This window comes from Lutjanus erythropterus, chromosome 3, assembly GCF_056507025.1.
Source record: "Lutjanus erythropterus isolate fLutEry1 chromosome 3, fLutEry1.hap2, whole genome shotgun sequence".
Taxonomy (NCBI): domain Eukaryota; kingdom Metazoa; phylum Chordata; class Actinopteri; order Lutjaniformes; family Lutjanidae; genus Lutjanus; species Lutjanus erythropterus.
Window position 1 is genome coordinate 18,836,228 of NC_139319.1, and position 27,689 is coordinate 18,863,916.

The 27,689-nt window shown below is 38.1% G+C and overlaps 2 protein-coding genes and 1 non-coding gene across 3 annotated transcripts; 2 read left to right on the forward strand and 1 right to left on the reverse strand.

The window, feature by feature from the left end:
* The first annotated feature begins 1,403 nt into the window (after positions 1 to 1,403).
* On the forward strand, positions 1,404 to 7,331 carry rps6 (ribosomal protein S6). Its single transcript, XM_084715294.1, has 6 exons — positions 1,404 to 1,536; positions 2,206 to 2,337; positions 3,598 to 3,808; positions 4,760 to 4,906; positions 6,312 to 6,469; positions 7,195 to 7,331. Exons 1-6 carry the CDS (start codon positions 1,531 to 1,533, stop codon positions 7,288 to 7,290), a joined length of 750 nt encoding a protein of 249 aa, XP_084571420.1. The 5' UTR covers positions 1,404 to 1,530; the 3' UTR covers positions 7,291 to 7,331.
* Positions 7,332 to 13,267: 5,936 nt separating this feature from the next.
* On the reverse strand, positions 13,268 to 13,349 carry trnas-cga (transfer RNA serine (anticodon CGA)). The gene has a single exon. It is a non-coding gene; the product is annotated as a tRNA-Ser (tRNA).
* A 2,174-nt stretch (positions 13,350 to 15,523) lies between these two features.
* Positions 15,524 to 27,297, forward strand: LOC146329911 (WD40 repeat-containing protein SMU1-like). The gene is made up of 12 exons (XM_084715295.1): positions 15,524 to 15,778; positions 18,579 to 18,789; positions 18,875 to 19,027; positions 19,160 to 19,276; positions 19,937 to 20,059; positions 21,383 to 21,502; positions 21,757 to 21,873; positions 22,051 to 22,178; positions 24,838 to 24,964; positions 25,068 to 25,229; positions 26,738 to 26,890; positions 27,130 to 27,297. Exons 1-12 carry the CDS (start codon positions 15,753 to 15,755, stop codon positions 27,226 to 27,228), a joined length of 1,536 nt encoding a protein of 511 aa, XP_084571421.1. The 5' UTR covers positions 15,524 to 15,752; the 3' UTR covers positions 27,229 to 27,297.
* The last annotated feature ends 392 nt before the right edge of the window (positions 27,298 to 27,689 follow it).

Consider the following 27,689-nt stretch of genomic DNA (forward strand, 5'->3'; position numbering starts at 1 on the left):
AGTCCAAACGAACAAATACAAAAGTGAAATTGTTGTAGACAATGAGAAATTCATAAAATAAAATGTTAAATAGTATCACCTTCTAGCTGGTGTCTAGTCAAATGAAACAGCCAACAAATATTCACATAGTGGTAGGGCTTCACCTGATCTCATCCGTCTCAACAAATCAAAAATAAAGATACAACTCCTTCAAAAATATGGCAAACCAGGAGTTGTTTTTTTAAAAAAAAAAAAAAAAAAAAAGAAAGGAAAAAAAAAAAGAATTTATGTTTGTGTAGAAAACATTTGGAAAGTATTAACATACTACCACTGAAAAAAAAAATCATAAGTAGTAATGTAAAGTAACTTAATGCACTACAGGACCACACTAAATACAATTTTGTATTCTGAGGTACTTATTATGTGCAACTTATCAAGAACTTCTCATCCTTACCTTTAACCTTGTTTATGTTTTTGGCATTGTGTATATTTGGGATTAATAGAACATATTGGTATTTTAATACATACATTTATGTATAATTTGTATTTTTGCTGCCCTATATTTTCTTATCTTATCTTATCTTATCTTATATATATCTTTTTAAAATCTATTCTATCGCCTTTTGTGCTGTAACTAAACTCTGTCTGGTGCCTTCGAATTTGCATATGTTGTAAATTGTTGTTTTTATGTGTTAAGCAACATCATAAAAATGTCTCTTTTTTTCTCACTGCAAAATGAGGAAGTTTGTTCAGCAGCTGTTTTCATGCAGGCTGAAGTAGCTTGACATGTCACAGTACTATTAGCATTGCATATATTGTACTATTATTATTATGTAATTTTACTGTGTATAGTATTATCATTATTGCATTAGTTAACTGATAAATACTCAAGGTGAGGTGTACATTTGGAGACTATTTGTACCAAGACTTTTCGCTGACTGGACTGGTTATCTTGACATCACAGCTCTTAACTACTCTCTGGCATCCTCTGGTGGACGCATGCTCAGTCAGTGATTCAATAATGCCCTCATTGTATTGATGATATATATACTTACATGTTATAACCATTAATTAATATTAATAATTTGTTAATGTAATGTATTGATTTCGGTCTTGGATTGTAGGAAAAAGCTTGTATTAGTATTCAGCTTTCAACCTGTTACGCGGGGGTTACCTTCTTTTATATTCAGTCTTTATGAAAACGAAAAACTGACAAATAAATACACAATTTAAAAATTATTACGTTTTTGAGCTGTAAATCTTTTGTACAACAATCTTGGTAGGTGTCTTTTTTTATGAGCACTACCTTTTAACTAATAAAATAAATAAACAAATAATGGCATATGTCTTATTAAGTTATGATTTAATGCAGTTTCGTTCGATGGCTTTACTCGTTTCTGCAAAACTTGTTTGATATCTTTTAGCTCGAGTCTGATGAGAAAATTTACAGCGCGCCAGTTCTCGCGAGAACATTTTAGGCCTATGTGAGACCACGGCGCGGATATCCGGTCTCTTTTCCGTGGCGGACCGTCGTTGGGCCGGTTTGGCAAAATGAAGGTACAATGTTTCTTTAACTCTAAATATCTGTGCAAAGCAATTTTCTCGAAAATATTCCTGTATGGTTGAAGTCATTATTCTGAACTTTAAAGCGGGCTAGCTAGATGGAGCATTCGCGGCTCAGACACTTAGGATGAGCTTTGATTATGGTAGAAGTTATCGCTGATGAGCCTGTCGGCTAGCGAGCTGTGGAAACATGGCCGCACACTGAGGGAAAATGTGCCCCGAGTTCAACTCTCAGTTGACTGCAATGAACAGTTTACAAGCTTATGTAACTACCGTTACTTAAACTTTACATGTCTGCCGCGTTGTCAGTTTATAACGTTAACCGTTTAACCAGTCGTATTAATGCTAGCAGAGGGCTAATGTTAGCGAGCTATGACTTTTTAGCCGGCAGAAGCTAACGGGCCTCTGAGGCACCGAATCTGTCTGATTTCATCGTAAACCAATCTACACTACCTGGTAATTATTAATTGTTATGAGTCAGTGGTATTTGTACTCGGAGCTTCACCAGAAAGTTAAGTTATGCCGCTTTTGACGGTAAAGATAGCTAACCTTACCTGTAAAACCTACCTGCATGAGGACTCCGAGTTACCTTCCATGACTGATGTGAAACCTAACATGATCCGGAATTTGTGCTGATGTTTACACATGCATTTTGTTTTTCAGCTGAACATCTCATTTCCCGCTACTGGCTGCCAGAAGCTGATTGAAGTCGATGATGAGCGCAAGCTGCGTACTTTCTATGAGAAGCGTATGGCCACTGAGGTGGCTGCTGACCCTCTGGGAGATGAGTGGAAGGTAATGATGTTGTGATGTTTACTCCTTGAGCTCTTTAGCTCTCATGTAATCTTGTCAGTACATCATGGTGCTGAGTGAACTTTTAATTTTAACTTGTGGAAAATGTATACTCATTATCTTCATTGGCGTGGCACACCAGTAGACCCTTTCTGATTGGTCTGTAGTCATTAAGGGGGGACAGCGTGTTGCCAAAGAAACTGCAGAGCTGCTTACCAGATGCAACCAGACTATGTAACATGTTTGTTTGCAACAGCATTGCTCTCTCAATTCTTTTGAGTCAGAGACAAGTTATCTCAAAGGTTTGGACTGCCAGTGGAGCCCAAATCTGTTTGTTCTTCACGTGTTCAGATTTATTTATTTTTTTTAAAGCCAGGACTCGTATAAAAACCCACATGAAGTCCAAAACACATTTGGTTGTGGTTTGAAACACAACTATTTCTATAGATGTCTCAGTCTGGTAATTCTGTAATAATGTTGCGGCTAGCAGAGCGGTGTGGAGGACACAGAACAACAGTTAGTGCACAGACACTTGCATCTTTACCACAGCAACCCATGGAGATAAGTTGGCGATGCCCGGACACACAGATCTGATCTGATCACTTGTAAATATCAGTTACCGCTGCAGTTAGTTTGTCTTAATGATCTGATTTGAGAAATAAACCTGACTTGCCTGCAGTCTGAAAAAAGCCTTAGATATATGGAAAGGAGGAGGAGCTGGGACTTAAAACCACCAATTAATGCGTGAACATTTAGTTATGTTGACTTAAAATAATCACTTACAGTCATTGCAGTATTTTGAAAATGTACTGAAAATGTTAAAAAGGTATCGATACAAACTGAAATATGTCGCCAAGTTTTACTGAAAACCCCTGATTTGAAATGGCACAATGTCATTTGTGCTGTCAGCGTAAACCCATGCTGCATGCTGTCCCTGCACCTCAGAGACTGTTACCTTTGGCTGATGCTGAACAGTATTTACTGTGTTTTTCAAACACAGTTGTCAAGATAATTATAATTTGAAACGACAATAAGCACCTGGAATATTATCATGTTTTGTTGTGACACTGATTGTTTCATCCTTAGTCTCAATGGTTGATAATGGTGAATAAAAGAAATTTGTGAAAATTGTAAATTAAGTGTCAAAGTGTGGTAGTCATGTATTGTACAAACTTTTAATATATATATATATTCACATTACATACATGTAACCCTAAATGGAAAAGCAGAGAAGTAACAATTTGTTTTCTCAACTGTCTGCAGGGTTATGTAGTGCGCATCAGCGGAGGCAACGACAAGCAGGGCTTCCCCATGAAGCAAGGTGTGCTGACCCACGGCCGTGTGCGCCTGCTGCTCAGCAAGGGACACTCCTGCTACCGTCCCCGCAGGACTGGCGAGCGCAAGCGCAAGTCTGTCCGTGGTTGCATCGTTGATGCCAATCTCAGCGTTCTGAACTTGGTCATCGTCAAGAAAGGTAACATATTCAGTCTGACTCTCGTGGACCATCTCAGGCAAATAGTAAATTGAATACTGAAGTAAACAGTTGAAACTAACAGATGACTCTGTGGTTAAACAGTTCAGGCTTATTTCCGATAACCAAAACTCAGATTTAGGAATTTAGCATTATTTATAGTAAATTATTTTTGTGGCACGCCAGTAAACCCTTTCTGATTGGTCTGTAGTCATTAAGGGGGGACATGTGTGCCAGAGTAACAGTGGAGCTGCTTACCAGATGCGACCAGGTCCTTGATCAGTGGATGGTTGAACTGCATTGCTCTGTCACTGTCTCATGGTCACTTGTATCAAAATCACACTAGCTGTAGCACATTTTGTAATATAATCAAAAAAAAAAAAAAAAAACAGCAGTGTGGTTCAGTTTGCTGTCGACAGGACAGTGACCATGGCATTTGTCAGAAACCATTTTAAGTTTTCAAAGTCTACCTGGTCATTTTGCTGTTGTGGGGTGCAGGCAACTGCTGCCTTTTATCTGTGCCATTGTGTGCAGTTGGACTTAGTTTTCTTTTAGTGATTGTTGAAAACAGCTGCAGTGATTACTCATTTTTGTTGATGATAGATTATTTGCTTTTTGCAATTTCAAGAAAAAAGTAAAAATTGCTTTGTGGATATTTTCTTGTTTCTTTGATGGTAAACTGAATATCATTTGGTTACAGACAAAACAAGACTTGACTTGATTTGAGGACATCATCTTGGGCTTGAGAAACAAACAAGACATTTTCTGTCATTTTATAGTTCAAACAACTAATTGATTGAGAAAATAATGAACTGGTTAATTTACAGTTAAAATAGTTAATTGCAGCCCTAATAAAATCATGTAAAGTACTTGTATGTAAACACTACCATTTTTAAAGAGAACTTGGCTTTCATCAATTTGATCATTTAACTGTCCTGATCTGGTTCTTCTCAGGTGAGAAGGACATTCCCGGGCTGACCGACAGCACCGTCCCTCGCCGTCTTGGACCCAAGAGGGCCAGCAAGATCCGCAAGCTCTTCAACTTGGCTAAGGAGGATGACGTTAGGCAGTATGTTGTGAGGAGACCCCTGACTAAAGAAGGTAAGACTGCCACCATTTCTCCACTGAATATGTGGTCTTGGGTTCTCATCTGACTTCAACTGAAACTTGAGATCATGAGCTGCACGACCGTGTGTGAGATAGTTGGGAAAGTGACTTCAAACTTACATGAAAATTAAATTAAAGGATATTTGTTTGTGGCGATGACAGTAATTTGAAATACTTGGTTACACTACAGTTTGCTTGAAAATGTTACAGTACTGTTGGCATATGCTGTCACGATTACATTGTTTTTAGCTATAGATTGCAAGATAGTTGTTTCTTTAGTTTGTTGGCATGTAGCAAGTCTTAGTGTTTTTCTACAGCATAATGAACCTATAAACAGTCTGCATTATTACTCTGTATCTTATAATCCTGATGCAATCAAAAACTGAGGAGCAGCAAAAGTTTTCCAGTTCTATAATTAGTTTCTTTGCCAGAAATAACTCTGGAAACCAAAAACATTCATCTTTCCTGCTGTTCTTCCGCTTCATAAGTGTTGGTGGACTTTTTTTTTTAATAAAAAACACATTATGCATACACACAAAGAACCTAGAGCAGGATGGGATGATTGGATCTCTGATTTCAAATAAAAAAACAAGGTTTATGAAAATATAACTGAACCTCTACCTGAAATCTGACCAGGGAATACAAACAAACCCTTCGAGACTGGTGTTAGGTGTTTTCAACCCTGAGAGTTTATGGCAAACGTCATCTGCAGATTGTCTCACCTCTGAGGGTTGACACTAGGAAGATTGGCTGATGCTGTTTGCTCCATTAAAATTATGATTTGATATTTGTTGGTCTGTACCAAGAACATCTTTTTTCCCCCTTTCATCTGGAGAACATTTTTCACAAGTTTCCTTTCAAAAATTTGCCATTTGGACACTACACTTAGCCTTATTGCTGTTTTGGTTATATTGCAGTTAATTGTGCAGCCCTATTTTGTAGTGAGAAAATATAACTTAACCAGTTTGGGTGGTGATAAAGGTGCCTTAGTTGTGCAGAGTTTGTATAAGTTGATCAGGACCACAGGTAACTTGTATACTAGATACTAAACTTTACTCAGCAAAACCACAAGCTGCAGACGAGGCTCATTTTGGCGCTTTCTGTGCTGAAGTATTCAGTACACATCGCTGCTCAAGTACTGGTATGACTGAGTATAGAAATAGGTTCACTGTCTTTGAATGAAAAACGCAAGTAAGATTTTTTTTTGTAGGAATTGTTCCCATTGAATCTTGTTGGTTGTTTTCATCACAATGGCACCTTGCCTGCATCTGTAAAACCACCTCGACTATTGGATTGAAGGTGGCCGGTGGGAACATTGTGTACTCACCCAACCATCTTAATCACACCTTGCATTTATTCACATTGTCAGTATTAACTGGATGCCCTCTCTTTCTTGTAGGCAAGAAGCCCAGAACTAAGGCTCCCAGGATCCAGAGACTGGTGACTCCTCGTGTCCTGCAGCACAAGCGCCGCCGCATCTCCCTCAAGAGACAGCGCACCCAGAAGAACAAGGAGGAGGCCTCCGAGTATGCCAAGCTGCTGGCCAAGAGGATGAAGGTGAGCTTTTTGTTGTACCTCTTAATACAGTGGTCAGACTCTTTAAGAACTGAAGTGGCTCTAATAAACATTTACTCCATGAACAATAATAAAATCACTGGGCTGACTACATAAATTAAAGTCAGTTATCAGTGCTCGTTTTTGCCTTAGTATAATGTCCCTAAAAGGTGTAAAGAAAAATATGGCAGTTTATATTTTTCAAGTGACAGAACTTTAAGCAGATAAAATGCACCATATCCTCATCTTTACACGTTGGAGCCATTGTGCTGATTTTAAAATAATTACTGTACAGAAATGTTGCATTAAGGGTTAATTGCCACATTTGATCTTTGCAGTTATGCATGTTGAAGTATATACAGTTTGTATAACTAACATTGTGGGATCATATTTTGTAGCTTATGTCATCTAGAAGTTGGGCATGTTGCTGCAACCATCTTGATTTAAAAAAAAGAACAAATACTAGTCAAAGTAAAGGGCCATGATTTTCATTACCAGTTAATTTGTTGATTATTTTATTTTTATTGTCTTAAGTAGTAAACAATCACTGAGAGTCCTCAGCAATATGTTATGGATGAAGGGTGGCGAATAAGTGTAGAAATTGAGGAAAATTATTTATCTTGAGAATTCCTGTCTTATGTTAGTGTTTGGGGTAACTGACTTGAGGGCAAATGGCTGCTTTTTAGATGTGTGAAACATTTTATTGACACATTTGTTCTTGCCAACAGGAGGCCAAGGAGAAGCGCCAGGAACAGATCGCCAAGAGGCGCCGCCTTTCTTCTCTGAGAGCATCCACATCCAAGTCAGAGTCCAGCCAAAAGTGAAATCCAAAAGTCAAATAAAGTCATGTTTTGCTGAAAAAATATTCAATTTTATTGTAATTCATTCTCAATATTTTCTAGCACTGAGTCCCAGAGTGAATATTTGTGAAATATAATTGCAGTTTCACCTGTTGAATTAAAGCAGGCAATTTTAAGTGCAGGAATCACCAACACTTTGGATTGGCTGCACAAAGATGGGGGTTTCATTCTCGGTTTGTCAAATACTTGTTTTGGGAGAGAGACATTGCAATCAGCTCTTGGCAGCCTGTGGTTTGTTTCTTGTCACGGGCTAGACTTTCCAAAGCCTAAAAACTAAGCCAAGAGAAGGAGCAGAAGTCTAGTTGTATCTCAGACCACTTGAATCACATTTTGTTTTATCAATATGGAACTGATGTCCAATAATCCAAAAGGGACTACCCTAGCTTTTTTAGACTGAAATAAATATATGCAGATAATTTAATTAAAACTACAGTTGCTATCAGTAGCCAAAATGTACACATTCTTTGCTCAAATGCTGTAAGAAAATTGAGTTTTTGAATTTAGTGGTATTTATTTTCTTAGCTTATTTCTATGAAATCAAGCTTTTTTAAAATGCATGCTATACTGTGAGCTAAACATTGGGCTTAATTACATTCAGAAGTGTTAATAATTGAATCACCATTTTGAGAGGAAGCTCTGCAATTGTGAAAAAATAAGGATTTGGGCTAGAAAAAGCCTGTATGTTGACCTTTTATCGCAACCACCCAGACAACTTGGATAAGCTGGGACATGTTTTATACTAACTATGATGAACGACCAATGCTACAAGCTCTGAGTCTGCAATGATCACATGGAAAAAAGCTTTTCCAAGCCACAAAAAGTCTGTAAATTTGGCAGTTAATCACGTAGATACGATGAAGAAATATTCCATATTAAATCTGTGTGGTTGGGTATAGAAGCTAAAACTAAGAGCTCAGCATGTCCAGTTTTAACTTGCAGTTCCCGTGTGTTAGGATTAGTGTCAGCTTTTGTCTACCCGGACAGCAACAGCAAGATGAATCGGAAGTTCATGAAACTTTAAGTAAATATTCACTCCTCTTAGAAAGTTGTGGGACATAAATTCAGTACACAAACGTGCACATCAAGTAATTTCAGTGGTCTTATCAGCGAGGAACACATCCTTTAACATTACAGCCGTTGTCAAATGCAGATGTCTTGGTTGGCCGCCTCATGCGGCAGGCAACGGGTGGTGTAGGTTGTGGGTGAACCTGGACCATGTCCTTGCATGTTGAGGTCTCAGCAGCTCTAAGACAGCTTCTGTCTCGGTTAGACTTGTGTTGTGATGGTGGACAGCTTAAATTATACATCTGGGAAATAAAGAAGACAGACACAAGCAGATGCTGCACGTGTTGAGGCAGCTTCTGGATGCTGCTGGTCAAGGTCAGCCAGCTGCTCTGAACATCCTGAACCAGAGACAAGTTCTTCAAGATCTGTTAAGTAAAGGACAAAGGTACTTCTTCAGTTAATCTTTGATTTATCAAATATGTTGTCTCCTCAACTAAAATAAGTAGTCAAATGGGTGGGAAATTACTGAAAATTTGGTGCAAAGGGCCACATTTTTCTACCATAAACATTTTGATATGTTGTTAGTAACACCTGTGCTTTCTCTGCTGTGACAACTCAAAATGTTTACTGTGAAAAAGACGAAATTTGATTCAAACAAAGGAAACAAGTTGTTTTGAACAAAATGAAGACATTTCTCATATTTGTATTTGCAGCAGTCACATGCTAATGTTACTGCTACATTAAACTTGTCTCGAAGTTATGCTGCCTTACAGAAAACATCAGCTTTATATCCTGTAAATATTTAAGAGAAAATGTGACATAGCTTTCTAAAAACTGCACCAAAAACATAAATATGATATGCAGGGACAAGCACGTAAAGGGTTACATCTCTCTTACGAAAGACGCCTTCACGTGGAGAGAGCACACACACTCTCCCATGCTCCTCCTCCCATTCTGTACAAGAGAAGACTAAGTTCATTTATTCAAACCAGTTCTGTGAATTCTTGCTGTGATGCTGTCCTTAATGTCGACTGAAGTGACTGCAGTGCAGTCTGGGGGAGAACGGAAAGAGACCAGAGAAATATATGTATTACGCTCTCTTTAGACTCACTAACTGCTCAAAGTACAGAACACAGTGGAAAACTACTATTTTTGCACAATAGTTCAATAGAAACTGAGTTTTGTAGTGAAAGAGCAGCTTCAATGCAGGAAATAGGACTTTCAGGGGTTACTTATAAATCTTCCTTGACCCCTCAACATAGGTGGAGCTGGTCGTCATAGTAATGCTATTCTAGCAGTTTGGAAACAACAAACGGGTGCTTTGGTCCTGAGAAGCTGCAGCCTTTATTCAGTGACAAATTAAAACCTACACTGTACATTTACTGCCAGATTTACAACTTCACTGTTCACCCTTTCCTCTCCTCCTCTGCACTCACCATCACTCTTTGCTGCTCACTGTCTCTCTCCATCAACCACACACTCACTACGCACATAAAAAGGAGCTATGCCACTCTTGAAACAGAGGATATGAAAGGATGGCGTTCTTGATACGTCTGCACTTCGTCAGTTGACCATTGTGTGGTTTTGCTGGCCTCCATTTTTGAGTGGATAAAAAGAAAGTTGTGTCTTTGCTCTGTATCACCAATCAGTGGGCGCAATACTTTTTCTTCACCTTGGTATCAGCTGAGCGTGCTTGGAACCTCAACAGAGATGATACCAAAAAACAACCAGGTACTGTCAGTAAGAGAAAACAAAAACAAACAAACAAAAAAATCTATCTGAGTTGAGTTTAGCAGTAAAAAATGCCTTGTATATGAAAATAAAACCAATTCTGATTCTGAAATGTGGCTGAGACTCAACCATCCTTCCACCCTCTCATTAGTTTGACATTTTGGAAATTGCGCCTATTCATTTCCTTGCAGAATTAAGATGAGAAGATCAATACCACTGAAGTTTTGTCATTGCTGTAAGGTTGGCAGGCAACCTATAAACTCACTCTAAAGCAGGGGTCTCAAACTGCAAACCTGGGTACCATTTCAGATCCCTGATCTCCCTCCCTCTGGCTTGCAAAATGATGTCAAAAATATAATGTAATCTGGCTGTTTTAATTACTTTCTAGTTGTTTCATGATAATTTGAACTACCTCTTCATGTGCAATTTAAATAAAAACACCATTCTGTTCTTGACAAAAACAAAAAACCGACAATGCTCAGCTAGCTAGTGTCATCATTGCATCAAAGACCAATGTGAAGTGCCCGCAGAGTTGCTGAGTTTGTATTCAATGTACAGCTAACTAAAGAATTATAGAAACTACTGTTTGCATGTTTTTTGTTAAGTGACAAAAATACGTTAGTAATGGAAATCGGGAGTCAATTTTCAGAAATATTGCACTTTCATGTAGTACTTAAACATTTAAGTGGCGCCCCGATGAGATCACAATACCAGCAGCAGCCCAAGCCTTTCTGAGTTTGAGACCCCTGCTCTAAAGTCAAGTATCTACTGCATAAGGCCAAGAAAGCACATAACTCCTCATAAAGCCACAACTTGTCTTTATACTCCCATTTTTGCACAGATTAAACAAGACATGACATAATTTGAAATTGTGTTACTTTTGCACAGAGGCAGACCAGCGTTTCCTCCCTGTTTTCATAACCAGCTGTAGTTTCATATTTAATGGAATGATAAGTGAGATATCAATGCTCTCATCTAACTCTCAGCAAGAAAGCAAATAAACATTTCCTAAAATGTCAACACACCACCACACCACTATATGTAAAAATCTGAATTTAAAATTTAACTTTTACTTTTTTATTCAATCAGAACAGTCAACACTGCTGTCTCGCAGTCAGGGGTTTAAACACAACACAAAATAAGTCACTACCAAGAGACTTTGCATGTATCAAGATTAAGTGTTTTTGAGAAATGATACAGTATCACAAAACATAATATCACAAAACTCAAGTATGTCAACAATTTGTTACGCCTTTACTATTAATGCTTGATTTTAAGTAAATGTAAATAATTTCTTTGGGTACACATTTGCTGTATGAAATGTATTTTTAAATGCATTTTTTGGTATAAAAACACTTCTGGCAACTTGTTGCTTTATTTTAAGCTTTTTGTACATATGTATATAGCCTTTTTGCTTAATTTTTTAATTTTTGAATACAAATATTTCCCTGTTAAAATTAACTGAATTCATTCATAGTATGTACATTTTTTTATATTTTGGGGTATGCAAGGGCATGCTTGACCCAGAGTCAACAGTTTTTGGTCTCTTTGTTGGTCTGATTGCCATTTACACGAAGAATACATTTATAGTATTGATTTTTTTTTTCAGTGGTTGTCTTCATCACATAATATTAAGCAAGACTTACAGGATTTTTTTTTTCTTAAATAACATGTTTTTGAAAACAGAAAAATCCAAATATTTGCTGTTCAAACTATTTAAATATAAAAACTTGCTGCTTTGACATGATTGTAAGCTGAGTGTATTTGAATTCTAAAGAAATGGCTGAACTAACAATTATTTTTTAATAATTAACAGATTAATCAATGATGAAAATAATCTTTAGCTGCAGTCATAAAGTAAAGTCACTGGCATAAACAGAGAATATAGAGCATGGCAATACAATCTAAACCATTAGTCCTGACAGTACTCACTGTGCGGCTCCAGTTTAACAATGACAGGTGCAGCTATAGCTGTCACACTGCTCTCCAGCCCCTCACACACAGACCTTAGGGTGGCTGCATTTAGTGTCACTGTACAGGAGTGACAGCTTAGTACAAGCTGAATGAACCACTGGCAGCTTGGCCAGTCTGGCAGCTGCACTCTGGACCTTCTGCAGGACAACAGCACAGAGACACAAAGCTTAAGTCCACACAGACAGTCCATGTTTATTAATAAATAATTCTCCAAAAGTTAAAGTCCTAAATAGATTATTTTATTATACATGTGGGAACAATCAAACTATTAACTGCAAAATTCAAACAGGACATTTTTAGGAATTCAATGGCTACGAACATCAGAAAAACAAAGTGTCTTAGCTTGTGTTGATGGGGTGTGGGAACATGATATATACCTTCATTGTACTCACCTGGTTGTTATTCATTGGCATGTTTCGTGCACGTCCATAGCAAGGAAAAAGACAAGGGTAAACGTTTGAAATCCAAACCTCTTTGTAGACTTTGTAGACGCGGACAGTAATAAATATACACCACTTACCCTGCAAAATGCTGCTTCAAAGGGAAACTGTTGCTCTCATAACGTGTTGGTCCTGTAGTCAATTAGCGCTCACCTGTGCTGAATGCCGCTCTGGAACTTCTCGCGATATCAACCCAGGTGTGACGTAATGGGAAACCGAAATATTCCAATTCAGTTAAAGTGATTTTTGAAAGTCTTCGCGTTGTGTGGTAGGCATCCTTACAAAAATATGCCACTTTTATTTTTATTTTTTATTGTATTTTATCGAGTCGTCATCATCACCATCAGGACGGACAGTTACGCCAGGGATGTTCACGGACCTCAGGAATTTTGAGTAGTCGACCGATGTCCAGGTCCCCAAATTTATTTTGCAGATATATTCTGTAAGTTTCTGTTGGCTAATTTTACATTTTTGCACGTTTAGTTGTTCAATATTTAAAATATGCTCTAGTTTATGCTCGCAATTGATTGTAATTCATTAACTGTGTTTTCCTTATAATTAGTAGCAAACTAGGTAGCACTTTTCAGGATTTTAGGAAATTATTCTGAAATTAATTACTGACCGGTTAAATACGGTGTAATATATTAGGTTAAGTTCAGGTATTCATTATTACTTATAAACCATAACAAGTCATTCATTTTTATGAACACGTGATAGAAAGTTTCCCACAGAATCAGTCTTTCCAAATCATCAGAGAAGTGGTTTTTGATTACACTAATTAAAGCTGACGACGCTGTGAGCAGGATTTGAACCTGCGCGGGGAAACCCCATTGGATTTCGAGTCCAACGCCTTAACCACTCGGCCATCACAGCTCTTTTATTCTATTTTAATAGTGTGTTGAAAAGGATAATACCTAACGAATCTGAATTCTGTGTGGATTTAGGTATCATTTGTGACCATTGTTCATCAAAAATTGCTTCAGGGAATGAGAGATAACGTCCCACAACCCGAGGTTGCAGCTGTTCGTGTATTAATTATCAAACTAAATCATTTTCACCTGACTTGTTGCATCATAACTTACTTGTCAGATTTTTTTTTTTACTTATTCAGGCTAGGGGAGATCGGGGGTATTTGTAACATGTGGCAGTTGTAACCCACTTGGTTCCACCAATCAGAAACAAGCTAGAGTGATGACCTTGCTCTGCACATGCTCAGTATGATTCCCTCTCTGCTTATAGAAAAGGAGCAGTCATTTCACCTCAGCAGTTTTCAACAGAAAACTGATTTTGAGGTATTAAAGTTACATTTTGGATGTGCTGTATTTTTCATCTGCTGTCTAAAGTTTAGATGACTGTGACTCTAACCCTAACTGATCAATTTCATCTCTGGCTTATTAGTTAAAAATGACCCACCTATGCTAATATAGGTGCTAGCATACAATATTTTATGATGGTTGCATCACATGGCTCTATGTAAGCAATCAAAAAATTCAAATGTAAAATAACTTTAAACTAACTTAAAAAAATTATTGGTTGTCTATTCTTATGCAAAAATGTAAATTTAAATTAATTAAATAGCTTAATTAAACTTTTACTTTGAATGCATACAATGTCTGACATCTAAAATAATTTGAACCACTGATAAAAAAGAAAACACATTAGCAGATTCCACAGCAGTAATGTGATTACTTTGAGGTACATATATAACTTATTTTTTCAGTGTTACAGTTGCCTCCAACCACTCTGACTCCTTGCGTTAAATTTAATATTATAGTCTTGTCTTTCTCCGTAAAAATAAACTGATTGCATTATTAATTAATGCACATATTGAGAAACCAGGGAGCATTGTAACACTGGATCAATTGAAAAGCAAAAAGTTTGAACAAATAGACAAGTGCTGTTGTGATGTCCTTTTTCCTTTCGCAGGAGAAGTGACATGTCTGTATGACCAACATGGAGGATTTTATGACCAAAAAACTGATTTAGAAGTAAGAAAGTGACATTTTTTGATCAAGATTTGACGTGCATTGCCTAAAATAGCATTTTTTAAACCATTTTTTAAATGTTCACTCTAATCAAAACTGCTTATTCTTTATTCTTCTGTGAAGTTCTTTCATAAATTGCGTAGTGTGGATCTTAAATCAACAAATTATCTCTCACTGTCACATCAATCACATTAACACATTAACATTAACTCACATAATCTGTGATTGTGTAGACGTCCAAGTTGTATTTGTAGTGGAATAATATATATGCCATGTATCAAAGAGAGGTCTAGCATGAGTTACTACGTTTCTTATGTCAAAAGATGATTAGTTTATTTCAAATAGTCTGTGAGTTATGAAGGAAGTTGTAAAAAAATATAAAAAAAAAAAATATATAAATATCATGTATATTTAAAGTTCAGTCTAGATTACAGTGTAGGCTTGTTTTTAATTGCCTCAGGTACATGAATCTATTTCTGTACGCGTGATTTGGCGCGATGATTCAGGCTGGTTTGACAATAAGGCGTTTACAAGGTTGTTCTGCAGGATAGATGATTAAACCTCTGCACTGTGCTCACCAACAGGTTTATTTATCCGCTAGTGTGTGTGTGTGTGTGTGTGTGTGGGTTTATAAGCAGAAGCAGCCAATTAAACAAACACTCTGACTGAAGTGGCAAACATCGCAGCTGATTAACACTCGCAGCCCACAGACAGCAGCTCTGCACCCGCAGTGTCTAATTACAGCGGGACAGTGATGGCTGGTAATCACAATGTATATGCGAGATAATATGAACCTCAAGGCAAAAAGATGCTCAAAGGGCGCAGACGCAGCCAGCTCTGGATGTGCATATTGATGAGCAGCACTGATCAGGTGATTTTCCGTTAGAGGACGTTTAGGGATGTTTTGGCTCGTGCACAAGGGTTCCTAGAGGCGAGCACGGTCTGAGCCACGAGGTGCTGATGCTGATGCTGCTGTCGTGGCTCTCTGCCGCGTCTCCTGCGCACAACGTGCCCACAAATGCTTCTTTCTTCTATATATCGGCATGCGTCAGGAGGGCGGGGTGTGGAAGCTCCAAGACTTTGTGTGGCAGCGGCAGTCACAGGGTTTGGGATTGCTGCCCGCTGCAAAAAAAATGAGAGAGAGACACAAGAGAAGCACGTGTAGTGGGTGGTCCTCAGCAGAAGACTTTCACGTGGCTCTAGCGAGCGCCGAGCCCGAGCCGAGCCGCCACACCGTCAGTCCGGTGCGGCAGCAGCAGGAGTCAGCATCAGCATCAGCATCAGCACCAGCATGGCTGCAGAGATGGAGCCCTCCGAGTAAGTGCGCTTTACCTTCGGGGTTTATGGTAATTACCGAGTTGTCAAGTGATAGTTTGTTGATGATGAGAGCATAAAAGTAATAAGGAGACCACCTGTGCGACTAGGCGAAAAGAAAACATCAGTTTTTCTGATGCTGCGTGGGTCTGTTTATGCTCAGTTGAACATTACGCATTTAACTATCTACTGTTTATGAGATGTTTGCGTCCTTCTAAAAGTTAAAAATGTCTTATTATTTCTTAGGGTATGACGTGTGTGCGTAAATGTTTCATTTAAACATATAAATAAACCTAAATGTAGCATTCGAACCTTTATTTGCATCTATCTTCTTTTATTACACTATTTTTTATTGCCTGCGTATGTTTTGTGTTCCCATGTGGCGTTTGTTTTGTTGGTTGTGGAACCTCCCATCCAATCCCTGATGCGTGAGTCTGTTACAGACGAGTTTAAAATTACGCATTAAAACTGGAAGATTGTATCTTGTGTTTATAAGATATATTTAAGACACCACCCTGTATAATTTTACTACGATGTTTGCGTCTTTCTAAAATTTGCCTTTGTACAACAACATTGATATTATTTTTTAGAATATGTGCGTAAATGTTTAATTTTAAGAAATAAAGAAAATATATAAAAACCTGTCTTTTTCCACTAAGCTGTTATTTATTATTGTCTGCATAAGGTTTGTGCACCCGTGTGGCGTATGTTTAATTGGTTGTGGATTCTCCCAACCAATCCCTGATCCCCTCTCATTATTAATACACTGTTTGAAGTATGCTGCACATATGGTGATTTTCCCCTGTGAGGCTGCTAAATGGTCGCTTAGGGACATTTAATCTCATGTTCTTGCTCATTATGCTGAGAGAGAGGCTGGTCCTTACATACAGTGTCTGATTCATCCACATATGCCTGTTGATTTAAAAGCTCTCCGCCCCTGACAAGCATGTGGGTGTGTTTTTAAGTCTTCCTGTGGGGAAACGTGGGGAGACGGAATACAAATTGTTGACTCGCTCATCTTGTGGTGGGTTTCTAAATGGGAGAAAATGTAGCATATAAACTGGCGTGGAGCACCATGTTAATCCACTCACCTGCAGGCAATGCCAGGGATGCATGTCTCTGGACACAAGTGCACGTGAAAGACCAGAAAAAGTTCCTGCAGCGCGATCCTGATGATGAAGTGTCAACAGAGGGGAAGGTGGGTGGGAGGCAGCAGAGAGTTGTGAAAATGACCAGCAGGTGGCTCTGACGTGGGACAGAAAGTCCACATGGACCAGGATCTCTGCTCTTGTCTTGTTTTGATTGAAACAACAGAAGATCAACAGCCATGTGTGTGGCAGCATCACTGTTTCAGTTTCCAGTTTATTATTCAGAAACAGCTGAGTGTGACACAAGTGATAAATGCTGATGAGATAGACCAGAACCTAGTACAAGAGGTATGGCATAGAGTCACATGAGATGGACTTGAGTCAGACTTGAGTCAAAAATTTGATCACTTCAGATATGACTTTAAAAAATCAAAAAACTCTTGCGACTCAACTTGGACTTAAAGACCAATGACAAGTGACTTCACTCAGACTTGAGTCTTCTGACTTGAAAATACTTTGTCTATTCATTTGCTTTTGTAATAAATGTGTTAAATTGTAAAGAGACTTTATGGACACCCTGTATATTACCAAAAAGTTAACACTTAATTCCACACAATCCTCGGATCCACTTTGTTTATATACAGTCAAACTGGAGAAGACACCCAAGACGAACTGCACTCCAATTGGAAAACATTGCATCAAAGATAATATGACTCTTCTCACTGCATTTAGCCCCAGGTTTAAGGTTTAAGGCCTATAAATTGATGTAACACAGGGCTAAGATGTGCCAGTGTGAAACAGGGCTAAAGGCTGTTAAAGTCTGTAGAGCACATGTGTTAAACTCAAGGCCTGCAGGATGTAACTGTCCACACGAGCTTGAAAAGAATATAATTTGCACAGTACAATTATGCTTCATTATAGAAGTACGGTGTCCATAAACTACATGTCCCAGAAGTCATCCTGAGTTTGTTATCTGTGCTTCCAGCAGTGTCACTCTGGCCAAGTGGTTGTAGCTGGTAACATTTATAGTGGCAGCCAAGTAAAATGATGTCATTTTATTTTCAAGCACATTTACATTTTGGATTTAAAACCTTGCTTGTGAGCTACACTGAAAACTGAAACAACACTTCTTGTTATTTTGATTTAATTAAAAAATAAAATATAAAAGTGATATAAGTAATAAATTGTATAATAGTTGCACACTTGAATGTCTGCTTGCCATTATCTTTCCTAGACTTTCTTTTCCTGTTTTCAGACCTAGTTATTAATTATTACATTATTACTATTATCACTAAACCCAACAGTAATCAAATGCAGAGCCAATTATCTAATGGCCTATGACAACAAGAAGATTCATTTACATACTTTTACATCTACAACTAGCCCTTTGAGGGCGACTATAATGCCGATGTGGCCTGTGATGTTTGTATGAGTTGCTGTACCAATTATAAATTGTATACCCCTGAGCTTAGGTTAACTCTGAGTTAACAATAAGAGCTTGAGATAGCCCAGGTTTAGGGATAGGAATACACTGTGTGAAATGTCCTAATGTTGTTTATGTAGAAGGTCATCGACAAAAAAAAATGCAGTATGTAAAGTGTATCAATTGAAATTTACAGACAGAGATGCATCAACTTCCAACTCTGACATTTGAAGTCGGACTAAGTTGTGGCTTCAGTCAGGATGTGATTGTAACATTGAGCTTCCTTCTGTAGTGTGATCCGTCTGATCATGCAGTACCTGAAGGAGAACAACCTCTACCGAACACTGAACACCCTACAGGAGGAGACCACTGTGTCACTCAACACAGTGGAGAGCATCGACAGCTTCATCGCAGATATAAAGAGTGGCCACTGGGACTCCGTCCTGCTGGCCATCGAGTCCCTCAAGTTGCCTGACAACACACTTATTGATCTTTATGAGCAGGTGAGCTTTGCATTGATCAACCAGTGCTTTTCTTGGCCTGTGTTTTTAACGAGCGGCATCTGATGAGTACTGATCTCTTCAACAGGTTGTGATGGAGCTCATTGAGATGAGGGAGGTGGGAGCAGCTCGCTCCCTCCTCAGACAAACTGACCCCATGATCATGTTGAAGCAGACGCAGCCAGAGAGGTACAGCCATCTGGAGAATCTGCTCACATGCTCCTACTTTGACCCTCGTGAGGTGAGGCAGTAAAGCTTTTTACTTTTAAACAACTGCGTTGATTGTTCTTGTATAATCTGAATCACATTAAACATCTTGAATCTTGAAACAGTAAGCGTTTTTTAAAGTAACGTCCCTTCCCTTTCACTGCAGGCGTACCCCAAAGGCAGCAGCAAGGAGAAGAGGCGCAGAGCGATAGCTGAGGCGCTGGTGAGGGAGGTGAGCGTGGTGCCTCCTTCACGCCTCATGGGGCTCCTGGAACAAGTTGGTGTGAGTACACAGATCAATATCCTTCTCAAAACTCGCTCTAATTACCTGACAAGGGAAGCCACGCAATCAATGCCCCACTCTAAAGATCTCGATCTATCTCCCTCATTTCTCCCCTGAAAATATATTTTTTAAATCAGCTTCTTACTATTAGTGATGGTGTCTTACGAAGTTAGAGCCATTTCGGTTAAATCACAGGAGAGAATTTCTGTAATTTTATTTTGTCTGAGCTCCTCTCACTAGTTTGAAGTGGGTGGGGCCCAATTAGAGTTTTGCAACATTTGATGATAGTGTTTTGGCTGTAGTATACAAGACATTATTGTCCTAAATTATAAATCAGATATTCAAGCTGCAACAGTACATCTATTGTCAATTTAAAATTTGAAAACTTGTGACTAAAAGATATTTCCCATTGCTTTGGAGCTGTTACCATTCACAAAGTTCACATGTTTTTACAGTTTCACACTGTAAGAAGTTCCTTCGTTTCCATCATGTGTTGCTTTGTGGAACAACAGTAATGCATTGACAAAACAAACATTTTAATATTTAAGTTGGCATTCCTTAGCATTCTTGATTTTGTTAAGACGTTGACATTAATGGCGTAATATAGCCACAGCTACTTAATATTTTCTGTTGACTGTTTGTCGTTCCTGTTCCTCACAGTCAATGAGACTCCAGCAGTATCCGGGTCATCTCTCCCCCGACATGACCATCGACACACCCAACAACAAGGAGAGACACGTGGAGAAAGAGAGCTTTCCAACACAGCTGTACCGCCACATCAAGGTAGAACACCACAGGTTCTCATTAACATACAATTAAAAACTAAATACATTAACTAAGTACTTTACTTAAGTAAAGATTCACAGTATTTGTACTTTCATTTTATGCCACTTAATACTTTCTACTCTACTACATCTCAGAGGCAAATATTGTACATTTGACAGCTATAGTTACCAGTTACTTTTCAGATTACAGTGTTTCATACCCTTCCTATCCCATGAAAACCACATATCTCTCTGATTTTCAATTTTAATTATCCCAGGGATTAAATATTAGATATTTGAATGTCACAGGACAGCAACATTAAAAAACACTGTAATTTTATAGAATATGATATGCAGAAGTTTTACTTGTAGTGGAGTATTTTCACAGTGTGGTATTGAAACTTGAGTAAAAAAAATTGAATATTCCATCCATCTATCCACTCTTCTTCTTGTGTAGGGCTTTCTTTGCACATTTAAAGTTTGGTTTGGTTATTGATAGCAATGCATGATAAATATAGGTGCCAATAAATTATCCGCTGATAAAGGAAAATTTAGATTATTTCCTTTTTTGTATAATGAAATTATAGTTGATATATATCAGCTAAATCAGTTAGATTTATTAGATCATTAATTAATATTAAACAATTATTAATTGATCATCCATCTTGGCCCACTAGATCTTAGCCTTTTTTATATGAATTCTTTTTAAAATACAAAAATGCGAAATTATTGGTTATATAATTGGTATCAGCCATGAAAAGAAGGCAGTTATTAGTTATTGGTATCAGCTGAAAAAAGTCCATATTGAGCATCTCCAGTAATTGTCAGGTGAGGCAAAAGTTACATTTCAGTAGTTGTAAACAGTACATTTACAATAAACAAGATTTTTCTTTATTATCAGTGAGTCATTTCCATATGTTGATTGCATCTCCTTCTTCATGAGTACCCTCAGTATATTTGGCACTCGTACACACACACACACACACACACACACACACACACACACACACACACACACACACACACACACACACAGAACTAATTACTTTACTCACCTGAAGGCACTTGTCTTAGTCTCTGGCTGTGCTTTCATCACTTGCATCCAGATGGAGCTGCCTGAGTAGCTCGTCCTTGCATCTCTGTGCCCAAGGTTAAAGTGGTCAGCCCACACAACTTCAGACTGCAGCGTGGTGCAAAACTTTATGCCTCCCTGAGGTCACCTCACATCAGTTTATTTCTCAGTGCATCTGGATCACAGGCATAAAATATGTGTTAACAGGCAGCCTGTTTTCTGTAGGAAGATGTTAATGAGGAAGTTACCGTGTCTCATTCTGACCTGCAGTTTGGACGACGGTCACATGTGGAGTGTGCCCGTTTCTCTCCTGACGGCAAGTACTTAGTCACTGGATCTGTGGACGGGTTCATCGAGGTCTGGAACTTTAACACTGGAAAAATTAGCAAGGTAAGCATGCTTTTGTATTCTGACACTTAAATACTGGTGATACTGATAATTCATATATTCTTTATATTTATAATTTGTTATAATTTGTTTTTAACATTTAACTTTAGTTATTTTTCAAAACTAATTCCTGTTTATTATTTATTTAATTGAATATTTTGCATCATGTTGTCGTAGTCTGTTAATGTTGCCCTCTTGCTCAAAAAGAGATTTTTTTTGTTTGGCTGTGTGTGTCTGTGTTTGCATGGATGAATCAGGATTTGAAGTACCAGGCCCAGGACAGCTTCATGATGATGGATGATGCTGTACTGTGCATGTCCTTCAGTCAGGATACAGATCTGCTGGCAACTGGAGCTCAGAATGGCAAAATAAAGGTTTGATCTTATAATACTGCCTTACAGTATTGTCTCATTTAATGGTAAGTCTTGTTATCACTGTGTGCAAATACAGTGAAAAATATGTAGTGTTGATATCGGCAGAGGTTATTAGCTGATTTACATCCTTTCTCCCAAAAAATATGTGTGTGTGTGTGTGTGTTGTTGTTGTGGAAGGTCTGGAAGATCCAGAGTGGTTTGTGCCTGCGCAGGTTTGAGCATGCTCATGACAAAGGTGTGACCTGTCTGAGCTTCTCCAAGGACAACAACCAGATCCTCAGTGCCTCCTTTGACCAGACCATCAGGTGGGATGAAATGCTGACACACAGTGAACACACTGCAGACTGCTGCAACTGAGACAGGATAGGACACAACACGATAACACAACACAACACAACACAACACAAGATAAAGATTCAATACAATACAGTGCGCTACAATACGATACAAAACGTTATGATGCAATAAGATAAGATAAGATAAGATAAGATAAGATAAGATAAGATAAGATCCCACACTGGCGTAAAATTAACAGCAGCTCAACATAGAGGTAGAAAGGAGTGAATGATTGGACAGGGTAATTGCACACATCTTGGCATACATGCATGTTGTGTGGCATTAGAGAAAAAAAATATATAAACGTATTACCCTGCAAAATAGACAATTACACAGAAATTTGGTTGCACATGAAACAAACAAGTAATTCACAGGATAGTTGCATGACATAAATAAATATAATTTTATTTAGTAAAAGCTGAGTGATTTTGTGTAATGTTACCATTAGGCCATTTAGAAATTTGCCCCAAGAAATTCATATTTTCATGGCTGACACAATGACACTGACTGTGGTACCATTATTCATATAATATAACTGATATAAGCTAAATTTGACCTTCAGAGTTTTAAACAATGAATCATTCAATAAATAGATACGTGTTAATGTCAATACATAGATTTATACACTGGGATACATTAGACTGTTTTCCCAGCAGCCATTTCAACATGAAATCATAGAGAGTCAGGGTGCTGCTTTTGTACATGTTGGCTCACTGGAAGCCGCTGTGCAAAATGTCTGTTGAGTGAAATGAAATAGATTAATACCTGATACAGCTAATCCGGTTCACTCAACAGTTTGAAAATAGAAACAAACGCGGTGGGAGCTTTGTTTTGGTAAAACTTTGTTTTTCTGCTGTGGGAGGAAGTGAGAGCTCCCACTGACCTCAGACATGATTCACAAAACTTTCAGCTGTGCTCACATGAATCTGAGGTCAGCTGGGAGGCAGTGAGCTCTTTTTACAACCCACATCGAATTAACAAAATGTTGCCACAACAAGACAAATAAATGATAACAGAACTGGCAAATAGAAAAGTAGATGGGGAAAGGAATAGGCACAAAAAAAGCGAACAAAAGAATTCACTTTTTAACTTACCCTTCAAAAATGTATATGTATCGTTATATTTATTAATTTGGCTGTTGATTTCTTTTTTCTAAACTGTTAATGGTTTTCTCTAACAGTTAGAGAGCAGATTTGAACTCTGATATTCTGATGCAAAATGCAATGCAAAATGTTGTACCTAAACCGATTTATTATGTCTGGCACTCAGTTGTAATGTGTGAAAGCAAAAGATCTCAGGGTTCACTAAACACTAGTATCTGTAGGGAAATTAGCAGCAACATGAAATTACTCACTAGATGAAGGGCTTTAAGTGCCTTAACAACATGTGGCGTTTTGCACAATTCATTTAATCACAAACACCACGTGTGGCATCATGATACTAATTTATAATGTAGATACAGTGGAACGAAAAAACAGAAAACAGGGAACAAGGGAGCAACAATTGAAAATTTTAGATGAAAGGAGAAATAAATTCCGCTATTTTTGTAAATACTGGGTACATGATGGAAAGCAGAGTTGAACAGTTGACATGCTGCAGTATCTATGAAACAATTATGATAAAACATATTTCAGAATTGTGATGCTCTATGAAAAAAATTAAAAAAAAAATAGTATGCTTCAAGAGTAACGATTCTTTCTTATCTGCCCTGCTGCAAGAGACCAACACAACAAAACTATGATGACACTCACTGATATCAAAAAGAATATAAATCAAACAATGTAAATAAATGTAAATGTAAATAAAGCAGCATTCGGAGTGACATCCAGTGTGCAAATGGACAATGTATAATAAGTAGTTAAATAAAGAAATATTGGTAAAATTTGCTCTTTTCTCGTGGCAGTTGTGACAGTCATTTCTTACAGGTGGTCATAATATGTTTTCCATCATATTTAGTCATTAGTTCATTTTCTGTTTCTTCGGACATGTTTTTAAACTTTTGCAAAACTCCATAAGTCCCTGCAGATATCAGACGTCAGCAGTTGAAGCCTCTTGTCACATGTTTCTTACCTGAGTTGTGCACTTGAATGTAAATTTGCAAACAGGGACATCTGTGTTTTGACTTCTTCTGTCTCTCTCTCTCTCTCTCTCACACACACACACACACACACACACACACTGATACCCCGCCATAGTTGAGGAGTTGAATATCTATTTCTGACTCCTGGGGGGTGTGGGCTGAGCCTCTCCGCGGTGTTGAAGCACATGTGCTGTGTGGGTGTAACTCAGAGAGACCATGTGCTCAGGCACAAAGCTGCAACGTGTTCCTCTTCTTGCAATTCCACAAGCTGGGAGCCTGACTTAATGTTTACATACGCAGAATCATCCTGCCAGAGATGGAGTGAATCTGTGAGCATTAGGCGTTTTGTCATGGTTTAGTTAATCTGCACCCAGTCACTTCACAAGAGCTAAAAATAACTCAGCGGCTGCTCAGAAACATGTATTGTCTGCTCTCTCTTCTTGAGAGGAACAGATGTGGATTTGTTCATGATTCAGAGCTGCTGTTTTTTTTTATTTTTTGCTAATTCTTATGTCAATTAAATTTTCCCTGAACAATGTCATTTTCAGAATCCATGAACTGAGGTCAGGGAAGACACTAAAGGAGTTAACTGGCCATTCATCGTTTGTAAATGATGCATGTTTCACTCATGATGGATTTCACATCATCAGTGCCTCGTCTGATGGCACAGTTAAGGTACAGTTAGCAAATTATATGGCAATAATCCATCAGTACTATTATGTAGCTGAAGAAGTGCTGTTTTGTTTAAACCATTTATTTATTTTATGTCATATTTTAGATTTGGAACACAAAATCCAGCGAATGCATCCACACTTTCAAATCTCTGTCGCGGACATCAGAAGTCCCTGTCAACAACGTGATTCTTCTGCCCCAAAATCCAGAGCAGTTTGTGATTTGTAACCACACCAACACCGTGGTCATTCTGAGCATGCAGGGTCAGGTGAGAGCATGATGAATTTCTCAAAAATACTGAATAAGAATTACTTTAATATTGTGTTTGATTGTATTTACGTTATTAGAAGTCTGTCATCTTTGTTATATTTATTCATGGTCATTGTTAAAATACAAAATTAAGAGTCACGAGCCATTCTAGCAGCTTTGTGAGGTACAACAATTCTTCATTGTCTTTATCTTATTCATGTAGTATTAAAGCATAAAGTACCCCTGCTACTCAAAAAGCATTTCCCCTGATAAGTCACCCTTATAAAAGAGATGTCTGTAAAACTGTGGTCAGCAAGGTCAATTATGACTCTTCTATTCTGGATTTTTGATCCATGGAGGTTTTATATTTGTGAAACTAGATAAACTGCAGAAGTGAACCTTGAAGCTATAAAACTGTTTTAATTGGACTGAAAAGATGCCATCTTTGCGAGCAGTAGCATCCACAGTTTAGCATTTGTTAATGTTAGCATCTATGTTAGCATTTGTTAAATAACTGAGGTGGATGGGAATGTTGGTAGCTTTGCAGGTAATTGGTCATAAACCAAAATACTGGACAATTTGAGAGTTTGACCTGATGATGATGGCCCCAGATGAAAAGATAAGTGATCACTAAAGTTATTTCAGTTCATCCTGAGAGGAACATGGATATCCGTACCAAATTTCATTGCAATAGTTCTCAAAACCTTTTACACGAAAACTGAAATGTTAACTGTATGGTGGTGCTAGAGAAAATGTCAAGTTTGTGGGATTTATCCTCTGGCGACCATGATTGACAAAATTTCATGAGAATCAGTCCAATTGCTGTTGTGATACTTCAGTCTGGACCAAAGTGATGGACCAAATGACTGAGTGATAGTTGCCATCCCTAGAGACAAGGTACTAGCATGACTATTAAAAAGTGAATGTACTTAGAAACTTCCTGAACAACTTAAACTGCATTTCCATCCAAAGTACCTTGAACTTTTAGTCCTGGGAACTACTTATCAAGGAACCAAAAGGTTCCTTCCATTGCGATCTAAAGATCTGCCAAGATTAGACAAATTAGGCCACTGACGTATGAAAAAGTGATGGCTATTTTTGGCATTTTTGTGCGTAACTATGCCGTATAAAGAAATGCACAGGAATTATTTGGTTGAAACAAAAAAGCAAAAAAATAACTGCTTTGCGGCTGCAGATTTTTAAAAAACGGTGGCTGAAAGTGCAGTGAGTACTTGACCAATTAGAAATGTTCAGCATTGTGTTCCTGTATATTCGGAAAGTAGGTGGAAAGGTGGTAAAATATATAATATCTCCAGAACTTAATCTGGACCTTGGTCCCTGCAGTGGAAACACACTTAGTACCGCCAGATGTTCCTAGTCACTAGGGAAAGTTCATGTGTCTTTACATTGTTAATTCCACAATTTTGGTCTTTATTTTGTAGGTATTGGTACTTTAGTGGGGCTCATATCCGCAGGATGCCTGAACATCTTGGTAGAAGCTTAATGCTTTCTCCTCTGCCTCCTCAGACTGTGAAGACATTCAGCTCAGACAGAAAGGAAGGAGCAGACTTCGTGTGTTGCACCCTGTCACCCCGCGGGGAATGGATCTACTGTGTGGGAGAGGACTTAGTGCTGTACTGCTTCAACTATACGACAGGCAGGCTGCAGAAAACGCTGACTGTAAGCTCTGCTGCTAGTATTCACTCATTATCAAATTCTCTGAGAGGTGGCAGCTCATCCCCACTCATGTGAAATGTAATTTATTTAAAAAATGGGCTGTTTTTAACATCTAGTTATCAGTTGACACTCTGAATTGTCACCGCTGCTGAGTAGCAATCACACTGAGAACTAACAAGGAAACAGCAAGACTGGTGGGAAACGGAGAATGTGTGGTCATGTGTGTTCTTTTACACCCACAGGTTCACGAGAAAGATGTAATTGGCATCGCTCACCACCCACATGAGAATCTGATCGCCACATACAGCGAGGACGGCCTCCTAAGGCTATGGAAGCCTTAAACTGTCGCCTGCATCGTGAACTGGAGGACCCAGAGAGCCTTACACATGGTTATAAAGCAATCCATTCATTTAAAAATGTATACATCAAACCATTCAGAAATTATAAACCAGTTCATTAACTAAAGGAACAATCTCACTACAGTTAATTCAGTAAGTAGCTGTTCTGAAGCTTTAGGTCAAATCACATGATCCTCATCAGCAGATGGAGGCGTAGGTTCAAATTTATTTTTGGAACTCACAAACAGTTTAGAAAACAATCAATTACAATATGATGTGCCTGAAAGCACCACAGCAGCTACCAAATGGACCCTATGGTAAAAATTGTTTCCTGAACCGAACTAAACTGTTTTCAAGTTCAAAAATAAATTTGGAGAAACTCAATTTAATTGGGTCTTAATCTATTTTTAATACATCTATTTGTAAATTATAGATTATTTTATATTTGTTTTATTGATTTAATG

Coding starts and splice junctions, on each gene's coding strand:
- rps6 (XM_084715294.1), top strand. Junction 3,809..4,759: donor CTTGGTCATCGTCAAGAAAG/GTAACATATTCA, acceptor GGTTCTTCTCAG/GTGAGAAGGACATTCCCGGG. Junction 4,907..6,311: donor GAGACCCCTGACTAAAGAAG/GTAAGACTGCCA, acceptor TCTTTCTTGTAG/GCAAGAAGCCCAGAACTAAG.
- LOC146329911 (XM_084715295.1), top strand. CDS start 15,753: ATGGCTGCAGAGATGGAGCCCTCCGA. Junction 19,277..19,936: donor GGCTCCTGGAACAAGTTGGT/GTGAGTACACAG, acceptor TGTTCCTCACAG/TCAATGAGACTCCAGCAGTA. Junction 25,230..26,737: donor TTCTGAGCATGCAGGGTCAG/GTGAGAGCATGA, acceptor CTGCCTCCTCAG/ACTGTGAAGACATTCAGCTC.